The 20196-nt window shown below is 31.7% G+C and overlaps 4 protein-coding genes across 6 annotated transcripts; 2 read left to right on the plus strand and 2 right to left on the minus strand.

Annotated features, from left to right (window-relative positions):
- The first annotated feature begins 18 nt into the window (after nucleotides 1-18).
- LOC115890111 (peptidyl-prolyl cis-trans isomerase-like 1) lies at nucleotides 19-1095 on the plus strand. Its single transcript, XM_030910256.1, has 4 exons — nucleotides 19-198; nucleotides 260-408; nucleotides 467-664; nucleotides 721-1095. The coding sequence occupies exons 1-4, from the start codon at nucleotides 125-127 to the stop codon at nucleotides 819-821; spliced, it is 522 nt and encodes a 173-aa protein (XP_030766116.1). The 5' UTR covers nucleotides 19-124; the 3' UTR covers nucleotides 822-1095.
- On the minus strand, nucleotides 835-18200 carry LOC115890108 (ribose-phosphate pyrophosphokinase 1). 3 transcript variants are annotated; one of them, XM_030910252.1, is made up of 8 exons: nucleotides 17764-18200; nucleotides 11734-11950; nucleotides 11282-11465; nucleotides 10880-10942; nucleotides 4926-5053; nucleotides 4559-4711; nucleotides 3055-3331; nucleotides 835-1294 (listed from the first exon to the last, which is right to left on the minus strand). In XM_030910252.1, the coding sequence occupies exons 1-8, from the start codon at nucleotides 17813-17815 to the stop codon at nucleotides 1202-1204; spliced, it is 1167 nt and encodes a 388-aa protein (XP_030766112.1). In that variant the 5' UTR covers nucleotides 17816-18200; the 3' UTR covers nucleotides 835-1201. The 3 variants fall into 3 exon arrangements, with proteins under 3 accessions (XP_030766112.1, XP_030766111.1, XP_030766113.1); XM_030910251.1 differs by lacking the exon at nucleotides 17764-18200 and adding an exon at nucleotides 12791-12943; XM_030910253.1 differs by lacking the exons at nucleotides 10880-10942; nucleotides 17764-18200 and adding an exon at nucleotides 12791-12943.
- Nucleotides 12171-16144, plus strand: LOC115890110 (ubiquitin-conjugating enzyme E2-22 kDa). The gene is made up of 5 exons (XM_030910254.1): nucleotides 12171-12706; nucleotides 13198-13350; nucleotides 13407-13489; nucleotides 13550-13713; nucleotides 15836-16144. Exons 1-5 carry the CDS (start codon nucleotides 12644-12646, stop codon nucleotides 15970-15972), a joined length of 600 nt encoding a protein of 199 aa, XP_030766114.1. The 5' UTR covers nucleotides 12171-12643; the 3' UTR covers nucleotides 15973-16144.
- Nucleotides 18201-18510: 310 nt separating the features above from the next.
- Nucleotides 18511-20137, minus strand: LOC115890107 (gastrula zinc finger protein xFG20-1). Its single transcript, XM_030910250.1, has one exon. It carries the CDS (start codon nucleotides 19812-19814, stop codon nucleotides 18567-18569), a length of 1248 nt encoding a protein of 415 aa, XP_030766110.1. The 5' UTR covers nucleotides 19815-20137; the 3' UTR covers nucleotides 18511-18566.
- Nucleotides 20138-20196: the final 59 nt, after the last annotated feature.

A 20196-nucleotide genomic window follows, 5' to 3' on the forward strand; every position in this document is an offset into this window, starting at 1 on the left:
AATTGCATATTTTGCTAACTTCAGTGCAAACAATTTCTTAACCTCACAATTTTATACTTGCAAGTTTTTCGGTTTTTAAATAGTTTTTTAATCTTTTTAAATCTTATTATAATTATATTAAAAAATGATTGCAGTTCAAGGAATATCGGGAATTCCCGACAAAATGTGGCAACCGCCTTTTATACAGTTTGATACAACGTAAGACACTTTTTTTAAAAATACAGTACTCGTCGGTACATAATTTACTGTTTATTTCTAGAATGGGAGAATTTGTTGTGGAACTGTACTGGAAACACGCCCCCCAAACATGTAGAAACTTTGCAGAGCTTACCAGGCGTGGATACTATAACAACATAATTTTTCACCGAATTATCAGAGATTTTATGATACAAGGGGGAGATCCTACAGGTGAATAATAACAGATTGGCGTGCAATATAAAATAAACATTTCTTTTAAAATATACAGGTACAGGAAAGGGAGGAATGTCGATATACGGACAAACATTTAGAGATGAAATTCATCCAGAGTTAAAACATAGCGGAGCAGGGATTTTGTCGATGGCAAATTCGGGTCCTGATAGTAACGGTAGTCAATTTTTTATAACGCTAGCCCCGACGCAATGGTTAGATGGAAAACATGCAATATTTGGCAGGATACACTCAGGTAATATTAATGAAAGATACGTTGTTTTAGAAACATCAAAAAAATATTTTTTGTAGGTATGCAAGTTATAAAAAGGATAGGACTCGTAGAGACTGACAAAAATGACAGACCAGTAGATGATATAAAAATAGTTAGAGGCAGGGTTCTTAAAAGCTAAGTTAAAAAAACAAGTTACAAAAACTGATTTTATTTTATATTCTTTCACGATCATAATATAGACCTTAAGATATAAATGGACTTTCATAAAGTAATTATTATATTCCTTATTAAGAAATCATATCATTCAAAAACTATGAAAAAAAAAATTATAAACGCCAATATAAAAATATATAATCTTAATATCTTTTTGATTAAATCTGAACAAGATATAAAATAAGTCAAAACAAAGATGATTTTCTACCGAAATATAAATGGTTTAGTAAAGATGAATAGCCTATGGTATAACAAATTGCAAAAAAGTGTATACTATGTATATAGTAAAAAAAACAACTATTTTTAATGTCTTATGGATCTAAAATAGGTTTAACAACAAAGAAACTAATATGGAACATTCGAAAACAGGTATGACACACTTTCTCCATTGTGTGTACGTCTCACAGCCTCGGCAAACATCATTGACACATCTATACACTAAAAGAAAAAAAATTAACATTAGATAAATTTATTAATCATACCCTGTACAGGGTGACTCAATAATAAAGCTATCTCGTTTGTTTTCAGAATTACTTTGTATGTGTTACTTGAAACTCATAAATTTATTTTGAACACCCTGTAGCATCTCACTCAAGTATCTTAAAAAAACACAAAATGCACCGAAATTTAATATGCTTTTAAACAAATTGAAATACTACAAAAAATACTAGTTTTAGGAATGTAACAATATGATCGAAAAAAAAAACGGCGTTAGCGATGGCTATGAAATGAAGATCGCTGTCATTTTCTATGTAAAATTATATGGGAAATTGCATCGATTCGTCATTTCCAAGCCAACTCGACGCCGTTTTTTTTTCGATCAAACGGTATAAATATATAATTTCAAAATTCATAAAATATGTGTTAATATAGCACCCCAGAAAAATAAGAAAACATAGAGGTGACCTAACATATTTAAAAAAAAACTCTGGGTTAACTTATTTCTCTGACCTTACTCCATGAGTTTAGTCTGTTTTTATTTTTCAACTGATTTAACAAGACGATAAAAATAAAGGCTAGTATAGCATAACGGAGAAATAAGTAAACATAGAGGTGACCTAAACGCATTTAAAACCCTTCTAGATTTTTTATTTCTCTGATCTTAATCCATTGTTTAGTCGAGATTCTTTTTTCAAACGATTTAGAAAAAACAGAAGAAAAAAAAGCCTAGTTAGCACCCCAGAAAAATAAGTAAACATAGAGGCAACCTAACATATTTAAAAATCTCTCTAGATTTACTTATTTTTTTTATTTTAATTTATGAGTTTACTGTTTTTTTTTTTAAATAATTTATCAAAACGATAGAAGAAAAAACATATAACCTCTAGAAAAATAAGTAAATATAGAGGTGCTCAAAAAACATTTTTAAAAGTCGTCTAGATTTTCATATTTCTCTGGCCTTAATCCATGAGTTTTTTTATAAATAATTAATTAAAACGAAAAAAAAAGTATAGCACATCAGAGAATTAAGTACCCTAACTTATTAAAAACTTCTCTACACTTACTCATTTCTCTGATCTTAATCCACGAGTTTAGTGCGTTATTTTTTTTTCAAAAAAAAACACCTCATAGTATAACACCTCAGCGAAATAACTAAACAGAGGCGAATTAACATATGTAAAACCCCCTCTATATTAACTTATTTTTCTGATCCTAATGTTTGAGTGTAATTTGTGTTGTGTTGTTTTTTCAAATAATTTAACAAAACAATGCTAATATGGCATCACAGAGAAATAGGTAAACGTAGAGGCAACCTAATATATTTAAAAAAAACCGCTCTATATTTACTTATTTTTCTGAACTTATTCTTTGATTGTAATTTGTTGTTTTTTTCAAATAGTTTAACAAAACGATAGACGAAAAAAGGCCAATATAGCATCTCAGAGAAATAGGTAAACCTAGAGAAGACCATATTTAAAAAAACCGCTCTATATTTACTTAATTTACTGATCTTATTCTTTGAGTGCAATTTGTGTTATGTGTGTTTTTTTCAAACAATTTAGCAAAACGATAGGCGAAAAAAAACCAATATAACATCTCAGAGAAATAGGTAAACCTAGAGAAGACTTAATATATTTAAAAAAAAACTCTACATTTACTTATTTTTCTGATCTTATTCTTTGAGTGCAATTTGTGTTGTGTGTTTTTTTAAATATCTTAACAAAACAAAAAAAAGGCTGCTAGTATGTACTACTTACTTGAACTTTTGAGCACTGTTTCATGTGCTCGTCTTGAGGAATGGTATTGGTTACGACCACAGCTTCGAAACAGGCGTTGTTTATCCTGCTGATGGCCGGTCCGGAAAAAATGCCGTGCGTCAAAATGGCGTAGACTTTCGTGGCACCGGCTTCCATCAATTTTTCCGCCGCGTGGCATATCGTACCGCACGTGTCGGCCATATCGTCCACCAAAATGGCTACCCGGTCCTTCACGTCACCCACCAGCACCATCGAAGCCACCTCGTTAGCCTTTTTCCTATAAACGTTAACGAATATACTCTGTTTTTTTTTCTCAGTTAAGATTTCGACAGACGATGACAGAAGAACAGCAAATGACGTCACATACCAATCTATTTATTTTACTAAAAAAAGTTTGTAGTATTCTTTAAGTTAACTTTGGATGGGTTTAAATATAAATCCGTCATGCGCCGTCTCCTGTTGTTTTTAACCAGTTTTACTGGTTTATTTCAAAAATGACAGATATTTCAATTTTATTGGTTTGACGAAACGATGAACGACAAACGGAACCGATGCGTATGAACTCGCCTTTAGATTTTTGAGGCTTGTCAAAGTCTTGTCAAATTATAGGTTATAATTTTGTGTCAACTTATGTCAAATATCTGCGTTTTGGGAGATGATGCATTTTGATTCGTGTTATTACGTGTGTTTTGTGTCTTTTGAAGTCAAGTGGAGGAAAAATCGAGGGAAAATTAACTGTAGACCCAGAGCACAGTTTATCGTTAATACTCGCTGCCCAGGCAGAAAGTCTTATACACCAATAAAGTTACCATCAATAAAGTTTGTATACCATCTCGTCGTAGATAAGTGCATCTCGTATATGGTACAAGGATCGTACTAAACATATACTAAAAACTGGAGTAGCTGTAAAATATCGACATCACACGATAGGTAAATAATAGATTTTAGTACTGCAGAAAAATAAACTCAAAAGGTACTGGTTTAAAAAAATTAAGATTAAAGTTAATTAATCAACCTTTAAGGTATACAATTTGGTAAGTGTTATTATTAAAAAAATAGTTTGTTTTATATATTCCTGTGGAATATTACGAATTTGTATTTGTACATAAGTTATATTGATAAATATAATGGTTCCATATGAAGCTTGAAAGTAAGAAATAGTTCTTTTTTATATTTTTTTGGTATGTGGCGTTTTGTTCTTGTTTGTTTTGTATTAACACATACCGTTTTTTTTTAAATAAAATAACTCGATTACATTTTTTCAGTTTTATACAGTTTTTTTTTCACAATATTTTGAAGTAATCACTTCTCAGTCAAATTTTAAATATTATATTAATTCCCTGCTATTCGTTCCAGTTGTACCAACTTATTTCTTTGTAAAATAAAATAAACTACGTTGAAATTAAAATGACAGACACATCTATCACTGTCAAGAATCTTGCCGTTAGACAGACTATAGCCAGTTTTGTGTGACGTTTCGCTCCATAAATTCGGATGTTCTTACCTTTCCTTGTGAATCAAGGCGAATTCGACGTTCAATCTGTCAGCGATAGATGTCACTCTTTTGGCACCACCAGCGTCGGGAGACACGATTATACTGTTTCTCCATTCTGCGATATTTTCTTTTATCCATTTTAAAACTGCTGGTTCTGCATATCTTTACAAAGTAGAATAAGAATTAATATAAAAGGGACATTGTAAAAAGACCAGAACTACTATAAAACGTGCAAGAAAGGTATAGCTGTTGCTGTCAGAAATATTTCAAATTGTTTACAATTATTTCAGTTTTAAAAGCAGTTCTATTGTCTGATGATTATGGAGAAATTTTGAAACACTGTGTTTTATTAAGTCAAAATAAATTGAATACTTACAAATTATCGACAGGTATGTCGAAAAATCCCTGAATTTGGGAGGCGTGAAGGTCCATCGTGATGATGTGATCTGCCCCAGCTACTGACAGCATGTTGGCAACCAATTTTGCAGAGATTGGTGCCCTACTCTGTTGAGGCAAATCCAAAATTGTGTTAGTACAATATTTATTATCAGTAAAACAAATGCAACAAGGTATTATTTTTTAATTAATAAAACCTCTATAACACATATTTGAATTTAAATTTAACAGACAGAAAGCAGTACAGGAGTGTGCCTCTTAATTCATTAGTCAGACTTATTTTACGCGGTTTACTTATACAGGGTGGTCTGAACTGTATTCCGAAAACTTCGCCAGCATATTCTACAGATAAAAATAAGTAAAAAAAGTTTGTATAAATATATGTCCTAAAATGCTTAGTTTCGCAGATACAGGGTGTAGAAGTTTCATTTTTATTTCAATTTTTTCCACATAATTTCTAAAGTATCGTCAATATTTGGATGAAAATTAGTATCTGGGACTTTTTAATTATACGGAGCGCCACCTACATATATTTTAACTAGTCTGAAGGCTAATAATCGTATAATAAGGCTTTTCGTCCACATTTACGGCGTTTTTTTACGTAAAAAAGGTCTCTTGGTAAAAATCGCTGAGTAATGGTTCTCGAGACATTTGGAATCTAAATTATCAATACCAGTCATCATTGGCACAAATTAAACATGTTAACTAGATAGTTATTAGACCGAAATCATAAATTTGAAATGTTTCTGTGCCAAAAGTTCAACAGAAACTGTATTTCATCATTTTTTCGAAGAAAAATTTATGATAAATTTAAAAACTTATACGAAAATATAAAATTTTCAATACTTTTTCACGAAAAAAAACCTCACAGAAAAATATTTGCAGTTATTTAAGACTCGCCCGGTATAATTTATATATAATAATAACGAGAAACTATATTATATAAATAAATAACGAGAAACAAAACAATACACACTGAGACTGTATCAAAAAGAACTGTATTCAACATCTCTATATTTACTTATTTCTCTGGAACGTGAAGTATATTTAAAAATTACAATATTCTGTTTAATGATAAAAATATGGAATTAGGGAATACAATCCCGCACCAAAATCTCAATCCCGCAAACCCGCGGGATTAAAGCAATCAATCCCGAGGATCCGCAAGATTGCGGGACTGTAAACAATAAATTCTCCTTTTTTCTCTCTCCGATTTTGGGATGCGGTTTGGACCAGGTTTTAGACGCATCTATTGTGATTAAGATGCTATGTGGTTTTCGAAAATATATTTAGCGAATTCTCGTATACAGGGTGTGACTATTATAAAGATACTATAGTTATACTATTATAAAAAATTTGGTCAAGAATCTTTTTTACCAAAAATTTACTATGTACGACTAATCTGTATTAAAATTAGAAAAAAACAATTTGGTGGGTTTGTTTAAATTTTTTGTTAAGAAAAAATATGCATTTATAGTCATACATTATTTGGTCCTAAATGGTACAAAAGGCATTGTACATTTTGCATAGACCCAGAATATATTGATATAGCGTGTATCATAAACTAGCTGTACAGAAATTTGGACCGATTTATACAGGGTTTTCAAAAATATACACTCTATATCATAAGATAGACTCTATATCAATAATTTTTTGGCATAGGTATGCAGAATGTACAAAGCTTTTTATACCATTTAGGACCATCGTATGACTAAAAATGTATATTTTTCGAAAATACGTCGTATTTTCCTTAAAACAAAAAAAAATTAAAAACCGATCAAATTGTTTTTTCTAATTTTAATACAGATTAGTCGTACTTGATAAAAATTTCGATTTTTTAAAACTCGTAAATTTGCGGTAAAAAAGATTCTTGACCAAATTTTCACTCTCTTATAAAACACCCTGTATACGAGAATTCGCTAAATATATTTTCGAAAACCACATAGCATCTTAATCACAATAGATGCATCTAAAACCTGGTCCAAACCGCATCCCAAAATCTTTTTTAGTTCAAGAGATATTCAACTTTAAATTTACCCTAAAATTTTGCTTGTCCCGATAATTATGTCCGCCAGTTTATTTGACGAAATTGTCCACCAGTAACGGGTCTCCCGGCTTCCGAGCGTCGACTCATCGGCCCGGAACGAAGGGGTTTGACCTTGATCGAGATCGATTCGGTTACCCAGTAGTAATGTGTCAATCCCGCGGATCCAGCACGATAAATCCCGTAACTTCGATCCCGCGGAATCTCAGAGGGATCCCGCATTTGCGGGATCCAGCATTTGCGGGATTGCATTCCCTATATGGAATTTATTTGAAATATGATTAAATAGATTTTTTAAAATAAGTAATTATGTGGTATCTTAATAATTATTGTAGATCTTAAAAAGTATTGAACTATAATTCCAAACATTATTAAATTAATTTTTTGAAATATCCAATTATTATCAAGTGGCTGTCCATAATGGATTTTATCTTTTAATAGTGTTATTTAGGTCTTGAAAAATACCGAAATCTATAAACTATAATGCAATATAAACAAGATAATTATGTATGTTTACATATTTTCTAATAATAATTGTTTAAATATTTCGACACGCTACAGGTTGAAAGGTTACACGAGAAGACCCCCTGCAGTGGGAATTTTTATGTTTATTGTTATTCATTTCATCACATAACCATTCGAAAATAGCCATGTTATTTCAAAGTTTTACGGTAAAACTGATTGTTCCATTAATGCACTTAATCAACGTGTTTACTTCAAATTTTAAATATTTTAAAACATTTGTTTACTACGAAAATCTCTTCTTGTAGTTGTTGCCCATTTAAAATATGACTCAATTTTAATTAACTATACAGGGTGATCTAAATTGTATTCGGGATTTGGCAACATATTCTGCAGAGAAAAAAAAGTAAAAAAGTTTGTGTTGTCCTAAAATTATTCTATTTGGAGATACAGGGTGTAGAAGTTTATTTTTTTCTTCAAATAATTTCTGAACTAACATCAATATTTGCATAAAAATTTGTATCTGGGTGTTTTTTGCCATGAGAAATTCGATTTTTATGTCAGTATGACTTCTACCATGTTTTTAACTGTTGTGAAGAGTAATAAATTTTCGTCTGTACCTGTATTACACTACCCAGAGAAAAAAAAAACATTTCCGCTGTTTTTTAGGTAAAGATGACTCTTGGTAAAAATCGCTACGAGCAACCCTTCTGTTGATGACCCGTATTGACTATTTTGATTCTTCAAAATATTTTAAGAACAGTTGCTTGTTACCAGAGTATTACCCTGTATATTATTAGACCTTATATACCTAGTATACTAATCTGATTATCGCAACTGCGTGGTTTGGATTTTAACGTGTAAGGCAGTGATGTACAGGGTGGGTCAAATTCGACGCTTTTAAATGGAAACATCCTTTTCTATAGGAAATAGACTAAAAGTAATATCGGTGTCTGGAGCTCAATTTTCATTAAAAACATGATGGTGAAAACCGCACATCAATATCTGTTACCGTTTCGGAGTTACGGGGTGTTTTTCAAAAATGTGCATTTTTAACAAATCGCTGTAACTTTTTTGCTATGGAAAATTTTGTATTTCTATGAAAACATTTCCAAAGCACCCTTTTACGTAGAATTTAATGGTTTAAGTATAATTTTTTTAAAATTAATAATTTAAGAGTAATCAACAGAAAAATTGATTTTTTATTTGGGACACCCTCTATATTTTTAATTAACTGAAAAGAATTTAAAATTACCTTTCCAAAAATATAGCACACTTGATATTTTGTTATAATCCCCTTCGAAATACAGAATTTTTATAAGTTCGCCACTTTTAACTAGTAGGCTTTGGACCCCTTATTGATGATATGCCCTTAATGGAACTCGAAAACATATTTTTCAGCAAGACGACGCACCGCCTCTGAACGCTGAAGTTATCAGCAAATTTTTGCAGCCAATTTCAAGAATAATTGAATAGCTAATCAAGATCCCAGCCGTTGGCCGTCGAGGCCGCCTGACTTAGTGCCCATGAATCTAATCCTATGGATATATTTGCGGAAGAATAAAGGTTCCTTATTCTTCCGTATAATCTAGACAAGAATTAGAAATACTTAGCAGTTATGAGAAGGTATCTTTCACCCCTACTGAGATGAATTCCGCGAGAAATGTTCAAAAACTGCCCCGTCTGACATTACAGAAGATGGTCGATATGTTGAACATCTGTATGTAGCAAAATCTCATGTCTTGGTTTGCTATTTATTTTTATTGTTATTAGATATAGTTTAAATGTGTTGATGTTGGTTACATATATTTTAATGTTATAAAATTCTGCATCTCTCATAGCAAATATTATTTTCGTTTTAATTGATGCTCACAGCTAGAATTTTTTTGCATTACAGCCGGTGCCGTTCAAAGCCTACTTATTTAAAGCGGGCGAATTTTTATATACTCTATATCACGAAGAGGAATCGAGCAAAATATCAACGTGTGTTATATTTTTGAAGAGGTAATTTTAAATTCTTTTCAATAAACTAAAAATATACAGGGTGTCCCATATAAAAAATCAAATTTTCTGTTGATAATTCTTAAATTAATTTTAAAAAAATTATACTTAAACCATTAAATTCCACGTAAAAAGATGCTTTGGAAATGTTTTCATAGAAATACAAAATTTTCCATAGCAAAAAAGTTACAGCGATTTGTTAAAAATGCACACTTTTAAAAAACACCCCGTAACTCCGAAACGGTAACAGATATCGATGTGCAGTTTTCACCATCATGTTTTTGGCAAAAATTGAGCTCCAGACACCGATATTAGTTTTTGTCTATCTCCTATAGAAAAGGGTGTTTCCATTTAAAAGCGTCGAATTTGACCCACCCTGTACACAGCTTAAATGAAAAATCAAATGTTCTTCTATGCGGTATTGCCGGATTTTCCATCAAAATTTCAAACCGCACAAGTAGGCGTTTACGAAAAATGTTGCATCTCGGGTTGGAACTTTCTTTTTCACAATTTCACATTTCATAGTTACTCATTTGGCTACAGCTGTAATAGATTCTTAAACAACTATCTAACAGAAATGAGCATTATTGAATAGCTTAGATATATTATCTTCGTTGATTATTTTATTTCTCATACGAACCGGCAACACTGTATGCCGCCTTTTATTTTGTCTCTGTGTCTGTCAACTGGTTACATATATTTATCTCTGTTCTATGTTCTATGCATTAAAATACAGACCACTGAGTCGATGTAGTGACGAGGGCTAGTATGTATGTACTCCTCAAAACAGTTAAAATACCTGTAGGTGGTACCCCCTACAAGTAGCAGTCTTACTAACATGAAAATCGAATTCCTCATGCAAAAAAAAACACCCAGACAGTTAGTTCAGAAATTATTAGGAAAAAACCTAAATAAAAATGAAACTTCTACACCCTGTATATCCAAAATAAGGCACTTTTGGACAACAAACATTTTTACTTATTTTTATTTGCAAATTATGTTTCCGAAGTTTACCGACTATTCCGGACCACCCTGTATATAAATATTTTTGCAAACCTCTGTGTTATTATCTGCTTTGTCAAGTAGCGGACAAATATATTAACGTTATTGTACCTACAAACTTATCTGAAGCACTTTAAGACTTCAAAATATGTTTATCTGACTTCCTTTTTCTAATCCTGTGGAGAAAAATATGCAAAAACATGCTTAAGTATCGTCTGACATCACATGCAAGCCCAAGGTTTTATATTTCCCAATATATAACATAAAAAAATCAAAATAGACTCATGTTAACGCTTTCAAAAAAAAATTATGAGATAAAATGAATCTATTTTTCTTTCAAACAATTTAATTGGTTATTGCCCAATTAGTAATAACCGATAGAAGCCCCAAGACTGCGACAAACAGCCATAGAATAAATATTTTACCCTAAATTTCCATTCAATCGACTTCCATTTTTCAATGTGCTTCTCCTTGTCGCTTTCCATATTCTAAAAAACATTGACAATCGTTTTTAGGTCTCTGTCAATTAATGTCATAAGATTTTAACATACACTATGTCAAAAATCACTAAAACTCACTATAACAATAATAAAAAGAATAAAAAAACAAGATATAGGGCAGTGTTAAATAAAAACATATCATTTTAACATCAGAGAAACTCTGTGGCCACTAATGATAACTTATATTTAAAAATTTAGAATAAAATATTCATTGTTCATTTGCGTATGTCGCTAAACATTTAATGCACTGTCAAATATTTGAACAAACCGAACTGTTTAGAAGCTTTAAACAATACTACAGTAAAATCAAATATTTTTAAGACTTACCTTGTCTTTTTTGTCCTGCCTGGCGTAAGGAAAACAGGGTATAACAGCCGTAACGCGACTAGCAGAGGCTATTTTGCAAGCATTGATCATAATAAGAAGCTCCATCAGGTTGTCGTTTACTTCTCCTGATCCGGATTGTATGATGTAAACATCCTCTCCCCTTACAGACTCTCCAATCTCCACACTAAAATGTTGAATTTTAAATTAAAATAAACATTTTGTACCGAGTTTGAAGCAAAAAGGCTATTTAATAACAAAACAAATTGGTTATGTTGAAGGGCAAGGGCAGCCATTTAAACTTTGTTTCGGAGCATGGCCGGTAATAAACTACAAAAATCGATTTCAGAACGTTATAAATACATTACAAATCAAGTTTAAACAATAATTTCCTTATTTTTCGAGTTCCTTCCGTACCCAAACACGTTTTTTTTCGGTATATGTAATGCACTTACCATGTTTCCAAATTGGAGAATTTCTTGGTGACCACTTTGCCAATATCAATCCCCAGCCGATCCACGATTCTCTGGGTCAAGTCTGGATGGCTGCTGCCCGAAAACACTTTTATATTCGGCATCCTGCCTGTTAAATTCGATAAACAGCTTTGGCGTTCTTGAGACTTTCCTAGCAAGACACTTTTGGCTCGACAGGATTGAGAGGCGCCAGGCATCACTATAAATTCGTTGGTTAATCTCCGGCCAATCAGGGATCAGCGCAAGACGAGGTGACAGACGTCATATGGGGTCACAAGTCACAAGAGATGTTTTCAGTGCATGAAAGTAAATAGATTACGAATTCCGGTCGTCACGGTTGATATTTGGATAGTTTTCGGGGGAATTTGGCACGTATGATGATAAATCTAAACGTCTTGCATAAGGTGTATTGATGTTTATGCCAGAAATAATTTTAATTTACGTTTTATTGATGTTGGTGACTGGGCAACGTTACGATTGCGCGTCTAGGTGTTTTACATTACTTATGTTTTTTGTTTGTAAAATAATAAATAATCTCTATCAGACAACTAATTGAACGTTATTATCTACAATTACGGTATTTTTAAAACAATTCAAAGATTATAATTGCCATTTTAAATTGTTCTTTTTGCTAAATAAAAAAATACAAAAAGTTCAGTGTCGCCAACGTTCGAACGAAAAAATCCCGAAAACAATTTTGACAGTTCCCTCGTTCTTTTCACAAAATCATTTCAATTTGTCTATTTTTTTGGATATTCTTCGCAGAAAATTCGCCAGTGAAAGCAAAAGATTCCGGAAAATCACGCACAATTCCCCATTTAATATTTAAATTTCCAGAATTCGTCTGTAATGCACTAGGACTAGTTTTAAAAGCTAAATAAAATCAGAGATTATGGCTAACATAGCGGCTCAAAGGATCAAACGCGAATTTAAAGAGGTTATTAAGAGCGAAGAGGTAAGTTTTCCTTGTTCAAATTAGTTTAATTAGGTTTCTAAGTAATCAGAGAATGATTCTTAAAGTTCGAATTAAAAATGGTACCTGGTTTTTCGGTGTTTTCTGGTTTGGTGTCCATTGTATCTGATGTCTTCATACTACTCTTGTTTTTATTTCAAATTTTCCATATTCGAGTTTATTGTTTATAATTTTGAATGCAGATCTTTGCGGGGAGTTATCGATGCCCCATTTCACAATCAATTTTGTATTTTTATCGGTATTTATCGATATATGTGACGTCTTTCATTGACAAATAGAACAACTTGTTTTCATAAGCAAATATTAACACGAATAACAACTTTAACAACATATTCGCACGCGCATACTGAATACTAAAAGAAATAATTGTGTAAACTAGATAGTCGTTCAATCCTTTAATCAATCTAGTTGGATTAATTTACAGTTTTAATGTAATCTATAATTAGTTTCCTACTTGATAACCATTTTTTTAGGTAGCAAAATGCGCTATTAAACTAGAACTCGTAGATAACAATTATACGGAACTCAAAGGTGAAATAGCTGGGCCTCCGGACACACCCTACGAAGGGGGTAACTTTGTTTTAGAAATTAAAGTACCTGAAACGTACCCTTTTAATCCACCCAAGGTAAACACTTCTATACTTAATTCTAACATGTAGATTTTAAGTTTAATCTGTCTCAGGTACGGTTTATAACGAAAATATGGCATCCGAATATATCGTCAGTCACAGGGGCTATATGTTTAGATATTTTAAAAGATCAATGGTAAGTTTGAATAAGAAAATTGATAAAGAATTCTTGTATATGTGATACAAAACAAATTAGGGCTGCCGCAATGACCTTGAGAACGGTTCTGTTGTCGCTACAAGCCCTGTTGTCAGCGGCGGAGCCAGATGATCCCCAAGACGCTGTAGTTGCTAGACAGTACAAAGAAAATTTAGATATGTTTAAATTAACAGCTAGACATTGGACAAATGCGTATGCTGGAGGTAATAATCAGTAATTAGTACTTTCTACCTAGTTTAAGCATAGTATAAGGATATTAGTAGTTCCACTCGCCCAAATATTTTCTGCGGGCCGACAAAATTCGGCAGACTGTTGGGAGCATGCTTGAAATTGATTAGATTTTTACAAATTATAAGTTATGGGTTCGTTGTAGGACTATTAGAGCTACAATTTAAAATTATTTTCAACAGGTACAGAGTGAAAAAATATTAAAGTTGTATTTTTTTAAATGGAACACCCTGTATATTTTACATTTTTAGTTTCTACGTTTAAAATAAAGGTAAATTTAATTAAGGTTTACCGCACTTTAATCTTACCTTTTTTGAAATATTGTTGTGGTCCTCTTCAGTAGGGCCAACTTGTTGAGGGTCTTTTCAGGTGTGGAATTAATGTACACTGTTGTTTTTTAATATAACTTAACTTTAATTATGATTAACTAATTACAATAGTTACCCTGAGGGAAACTGTGAAAAATAATAATGTGTTGAAGAGTAAAAAGAGAGTTGAAGAGCAAAAACAAAAGAGTGTTGAGCAAAAGAAGTGTGAGGGCCTGTCTTGCAGTTGCTTAAATAGTATCCTTGTAAGGATAGTATTTAAGCTACAGAAATGCCAGAGGCGTACAGTACAATTTATATATCCTTAAATCCTTTGCTTAAATCTAATATTCAGAGCAGTGGACGACACTGCCCTAAATTTACATTGTTTAGGTAGACAGACGTCTGCGAAAGCTATATAAATTTATGATCAAAATTCGCAAAGGTAATAGTAAAACTTATCAATTAGAATTATATTGTAGGGTCGTTTATGACCCCAAAGGTATGAAGGTTTTTATTAGAGATGGGACATTCCTAAACTAATATTATAAATTTGATTAAAATGAGGACGGGATTATAACAGTGTGGCATATTTTCGTAATCAGAAAAAAAAGTATTTTTAAATATTTAATGATATATAGGATGTACCATTTAAAAAAAAATAAGTTATGTCAATAATTTTGACATTTGACAGTTTATACAATTTTTGACCCAACGACATAAACCTTAACGAAGCTTTGCTTTAATCCCGCAAACCCGCGGGATTAAAGCAATCAATCCCGCGGATCCGCAAAATTGCGGGACTGTAAACAATAGTCATACATTTGGTCCTAAATGGTACAAAAGGCATTGTAAATTTTGCATAGGGCCACAATATATTGATATAGCGTGTATCTTAAACTAGCTGTACAGAAATTTGGAACGATGTATACAGGGTGTTCAAAAAATATATTTAATATTAAATAAACTTAAATTTTATTATAATTTATCTACTTATTTTATGAATAAAAATATTATTCTAATGTTGAAGTTCTTTTTTAACTTGTGTTAGTTATCTGCTTTTAGATACACTCTATGTCAATAATTTTTTGGTATATGCAGAATGTACAAAGCTTTTTGTGCCATTTAGGGCCATACGTATGACTAAAAATGCATATTTTACGAAAAACGTCGTATTTTTCTTAAAACAAAAAAAAAATTAAAAAACCGATCAAATTGTTTTTTCTAATTTCAATACAGATTAGTCGTACTTGGTAAAAATTTCGATTTTTTAAAAACTGTAAATTTGCGGTAAAAAAGATTCTTAACCAAAGTTTCACACTCTTATAAAACACCCTGTATACGAGAATTCGCTAAATATATTTTCGAAAATCACATAGTATCTTAATCACAATAGATGCATCTAAAATCTGGTCCAAACCGCATCCCAAAATCTTTTTTAGTTCAAGAGATATTCAACTTTAAATTTACCCTAAAATTTTGCTTGTCCCGATAATTATGTCCGGCAGTTTATTTGACGAAATTGTCCACAAGTACTAGTTAAACGCTTTTCTTCACTTACGCACGCCAGAAAGAAATCTAATAACTAACCTCTTTGTTTCACTTATTTTTAATGGCTAAGCCGTAAGGGGAATCCCCTGGTGTCGATCCCTCACGGTAAATCCCGCGGAATCATAGATGGATCCCGCATTTGCGGGATTGCATTCCTTAATTGTAATCTTAATCTTTACTAGTTTCCTTATGCTATGGTTTAAGTTTATAACCATGTTAATTCATAAAATATGCTTTCAAGGTCCGAGTGTCAATTCGGAATGCGACGATAAGATCAAGCGTCTGGTCGATATGGGTATAGAAGAACACCAAGCGCGAGTAGCTCTATCCTCGTATAACTGGGACTTAGAACGGGCCACCGAACAGTTATTTAGTTAGTAAAATTTGACAGCTTTACGGAGATGGTATTTCGATGATACAGTTTGATAGTTTAATTCGTTCATATTTTTTGTTTTTGGCAATTTTTTCATCTGCTAAATATTGTACAGAATATTAATTCTACTATACTGTTGATATTTGATAAAAAACAAATAAAAGTAATTTAGCTATTTGTATTGGAGCGAAGCAGCCATGGTTTTTAGTGATTGTAAAAAAACAATTAGTGATTTGATTAGTTGTGTTTGGGTTCTGTTTCTTTGATAAATGTTATCTGTTTTTCGAGTTGGGCTGTGTTATTAACAGCTGGAACATATTATAGTTGGCTATCTACGTCATTGATAGTATGCTATTGAGTATTAAACAACAAAAAAATACTCAAATTGCATGCTATAATATTTTTACAGTGTTTATTTCATGAAATTCCTGACATAAGTGCTTTCTATTTTATACAGGGAAATTTGTCGAGTATTTTTAAGGTAAAAAGGTCTTATAAACATTTGTTCTAAAATGCTTCGTTTTCGAGATACAGGGTGTCAAATTTTTTTTATATACATATAGGGTAGAAAGATTAGAAACAAAATACTTTATGGGTATGCGTGGGAAGGCAACGTGCACAATTTAAAATTATTTTGAAATGTACAGCGTGTGTCAGAACTAAGATTCACACCAAAGACATATTTTTTCTTATGGAACACCCGGTATTTTATTTCATTTTTGGATCGTTGGACCAAAACAAGGCGTTTATTATAAAGGTTAAATATGTTTATAAGCTTTGTTTTTTGAGATATTTAAAAATATTTAAATATGTGTGTTATAATAAAAAAGATTGTCAACACCCTGTACATTACTTTTCAGAATTAATTCTTGTGCTGATTTTTAAGTCGGAGAAATAAGCTTTACTGCACAATTTGATTGCTTCGTTTAATGTATACAGGGGCATCAAAAAATGCTGGTCTATTTTAAATATTTATTTTGCATAAAAACTTCGTTGTTTCAAATGCAATGATCTGTATTTTTAAAAATAAGTCTAAGCAGTTTTAAATGCTCTTTCAAACTATATTAGGGTTTCCTATACCTATCTAGCTCCGATTTTAAATAAAGAGCAATTTTCCAATAAAATGGCAACCAAGAGGGCTGGTATCGTCATGGCAAGTTTCTATTGACCGTTAATAGCTATTTTCTCTCAAATCGCAATTAATTAAATTAGTTCTTATGTAAAATAAATATTTAAAATAGATCAGCAATTTTTGGCACCCCTGTATAAATTTAAGGAAGCAATAAAATTTTTCGGCACAAGAATTAATTCTGAAAAGTAAAGTACAGGGTGTTGACATACTTTTATTACAGCATGCATATTTAAGTACCTCAAAAAGCAAAGCTGTTAAACATATTAAACCCTTATAACAAATGCTTTTTCTTAGGTCGAAGTATCCAAAACATGAAATAAAATACCGGGTGTTCCATAAGAAAAAATATAACTTTGGTACGGATCTTAGTTCTGACACACCCTGTATATTTCAAAATAATTTTAAATTATTCACATTGCCTTCCCACATATACCGATAAAATATTGAAATATTTTATGGGTATAGTATAAAAATAAAACAATTTATAGTAATATACACTTGAAAATATAAATTAATTTTTCTAAGTTAGGAGAATTTTAAAAATTAGGAGAACTTTTTGTGTGACACTGTATATCATTTTAAAAATTATTTTTATGCTTTGGCAAACATCATTCAAAGAAATAGAACTCAGTACACTCTAAAGAAAGTTATAAATACTCCTCACATGTAAATATGTCCTGTTTTTTCCCAAGTTTAGCAAAAACTATCTTTGACATTTATGTTATTACAACACAGCACTACTACCAGCAAGCAAATGGACACAAAATCTATCTATTCTGTAATTTTAAATTGTTGCCAAGCTTTGAAATATTGTTTTTTTGTTAAGTTTTTTCTCTTTTTTTTTCTTACTTATTTTTTTAGTCGGAGAACAAAAAATGTTTATAGAACAGAGCTCAGATAGTTGGTTATTCTATCCTAGTTAAATATACGTATTTTCCTTTTTTTTGTAGATTTATTTAAGGATTTTTTTAGGCTCGACTAAACTGGGTGTTTCTTACAAAAAATAAACTATTTAAAGTGCTCATATTATTGAGAACATCCGGTGTAACCTGAATTTAAATCTAATATTTATCTCTTTTTTTTTCTTGGCTTGATATCAGATTTTAAATTATTGATTTTGTATAAAAGAAACATATAGTTATAAATATAATTTGGTAAATAAACATTTGTAAAAAGAAATTTCGTTTCATTTAAAAGATACACAAGTATGTAAACCCCAACCCCTGTTTATAGACCTGACCCTATTTCTCTATGACCTGACCCTTTACCTGCCTTTACTGACCCAAGACCTGACGCAAACTGGGTGGCCACCATAACTCTCTATATCTCTGATGTAACTATTCCTTCTATGTGACGTCATATTAGTAGTGTTACGCCATCTTAAGTTTGGTAATTAAACAAATTTAACTTCTTTTTATTATTACTTTATTAACACAGTCATAAATAAACAAAAAATATCTCTTACAGTCAGGAATTGATTATTTCTAACATATGTCTAAATTCTGTATCAGTCTGAGTCTCTGAGTGAGCTGTATCCCTTACTACATTCGAATTATCCAGAGTAGACATCAATGTTTGACTCTGAACTGACCTAAGTGTCTCATCAAACACTGTCTGTGTTTCATTATCATTGAATCCACTAAAAAAATCATTACAAGTCTGCGTACACATGTTGGTATAGTAGTCTGTGTTGAATATATCACTATCAAACATCACATCAGTTTGAGTTTCCATATTACAGTTGAAGAAGTTACTGTCAAATGCTCCCAAACTGTCTGTTAGCAAGTCTGAGGTGTCTGTATAGATGGAATCGTGAGTTGCTGTAGAAATACTAAAAATATCTTGATTTTTTGAATAAGTTTGTGTGCTGGAAGTATTTTTCTCTGTGTAACTGTTAAAAGTTGATTCAAGCTCGTCTAAAGTAAACGAGGTATTGCAAGAACACTCCTTTGATTCAACTATATCAGTTTGAGTGTTAACATGCTTGAAATTTTCTTCAAATACCTCTTTAGGTTTGGAAAAATTTGTTGGAGTTTGGGTTTCAACTGTGGAAAGACAATTCCTTGAATTTGTCTGAGTTTGTTGACTTGCCTGAGATATTATCCTCTCTAATCCCGAGACTTGAGTCATTTTGCTTTCTAGTACCGGTTTTTCTAAAATAGTCTGACTATTCTGGTCTTTAGGTAGTTCTTTCGGGAGTAAAATTCTCTGGTTTAACCTCAAAACAATAAAAGGCTGTACCTCTGTCTTATTACACTTCTTGTATTTATTTTTCTCTAAGATTCTATGCCTCTTTCTTCTACAGTGTGTTCTCAATGTGTTATAACAATCGTAGGATGATTTACAATCGAGACAGTTAAACTCAACATTACAAAACTCACCGTGCCTCTCTAATAATACGTCAGTAGTAAAGGATTTCTCACAATTAGAACAGCTATAAGTTTTCTTAATATGTACCTTAAAGTAGTGCTGCCTTAAGCTTTTCATATTTTTAAAATACTTTGAGTTACTCCAACGGCAAGATTTTTCAGGGCAAAAATACTGTTTTTCTACATCCGAAGGTTTCAAGCCTGTTTTCTTATGCGTCTGTTGGATGTGGAGGTGCAGATTTGACTGTGATTTGAATATCCCACCACAGGCTTCGATGGGGCACGTTACTTTGTTATTCCTTTGGCATTCTTCTACCGTTGGATAGAACTTCACCGGACTAGTCATAGGTTATGTTGATTATTTTACTGATTTCTTGTGAAAAAGTGCCTGATTTTACATAATACGAGTTATTTAAACAAACTGGTAAAAGTTATTTAAAGAAAATATCTTTTAAACTTATCAAATTGCTGTCAGACTGTCTTATTTCCTCAATGTTTATGAGTCACGTCAAAATATTCCTTAGCAATAAACCACTATCCTGTGAACTACACAGGTGTTTCAACACAGTATTATCAATTACCTTTTATAATTTATTATTCGTTATCACTTTAATTTACATCACAGGTGATAATTAAAAACGATGGATTTTTTCAGCGATAAAAACATTCCCGAACAATGTTGCCAAGTTGAAAATACTTGACATATGGACAAATGCACGATTTTAAGG

This window comes from Sitophilus oryzae, unplaced genomic scaffold, assembly GCF_002938485.1.
Source record: "Sitophilus oryzae breed Bouriz unplaced genomic scaffold, Soryzae_2.0 scaffold_85_pilon_pilon, whole genome shotgun sequence".
Lineage (NCBI taxonomy): Eukaryota > Metazoa > Arthropoda > Insecta > Coleoptera > Curculionidae > Sitophilus > Sitophilus oryzae.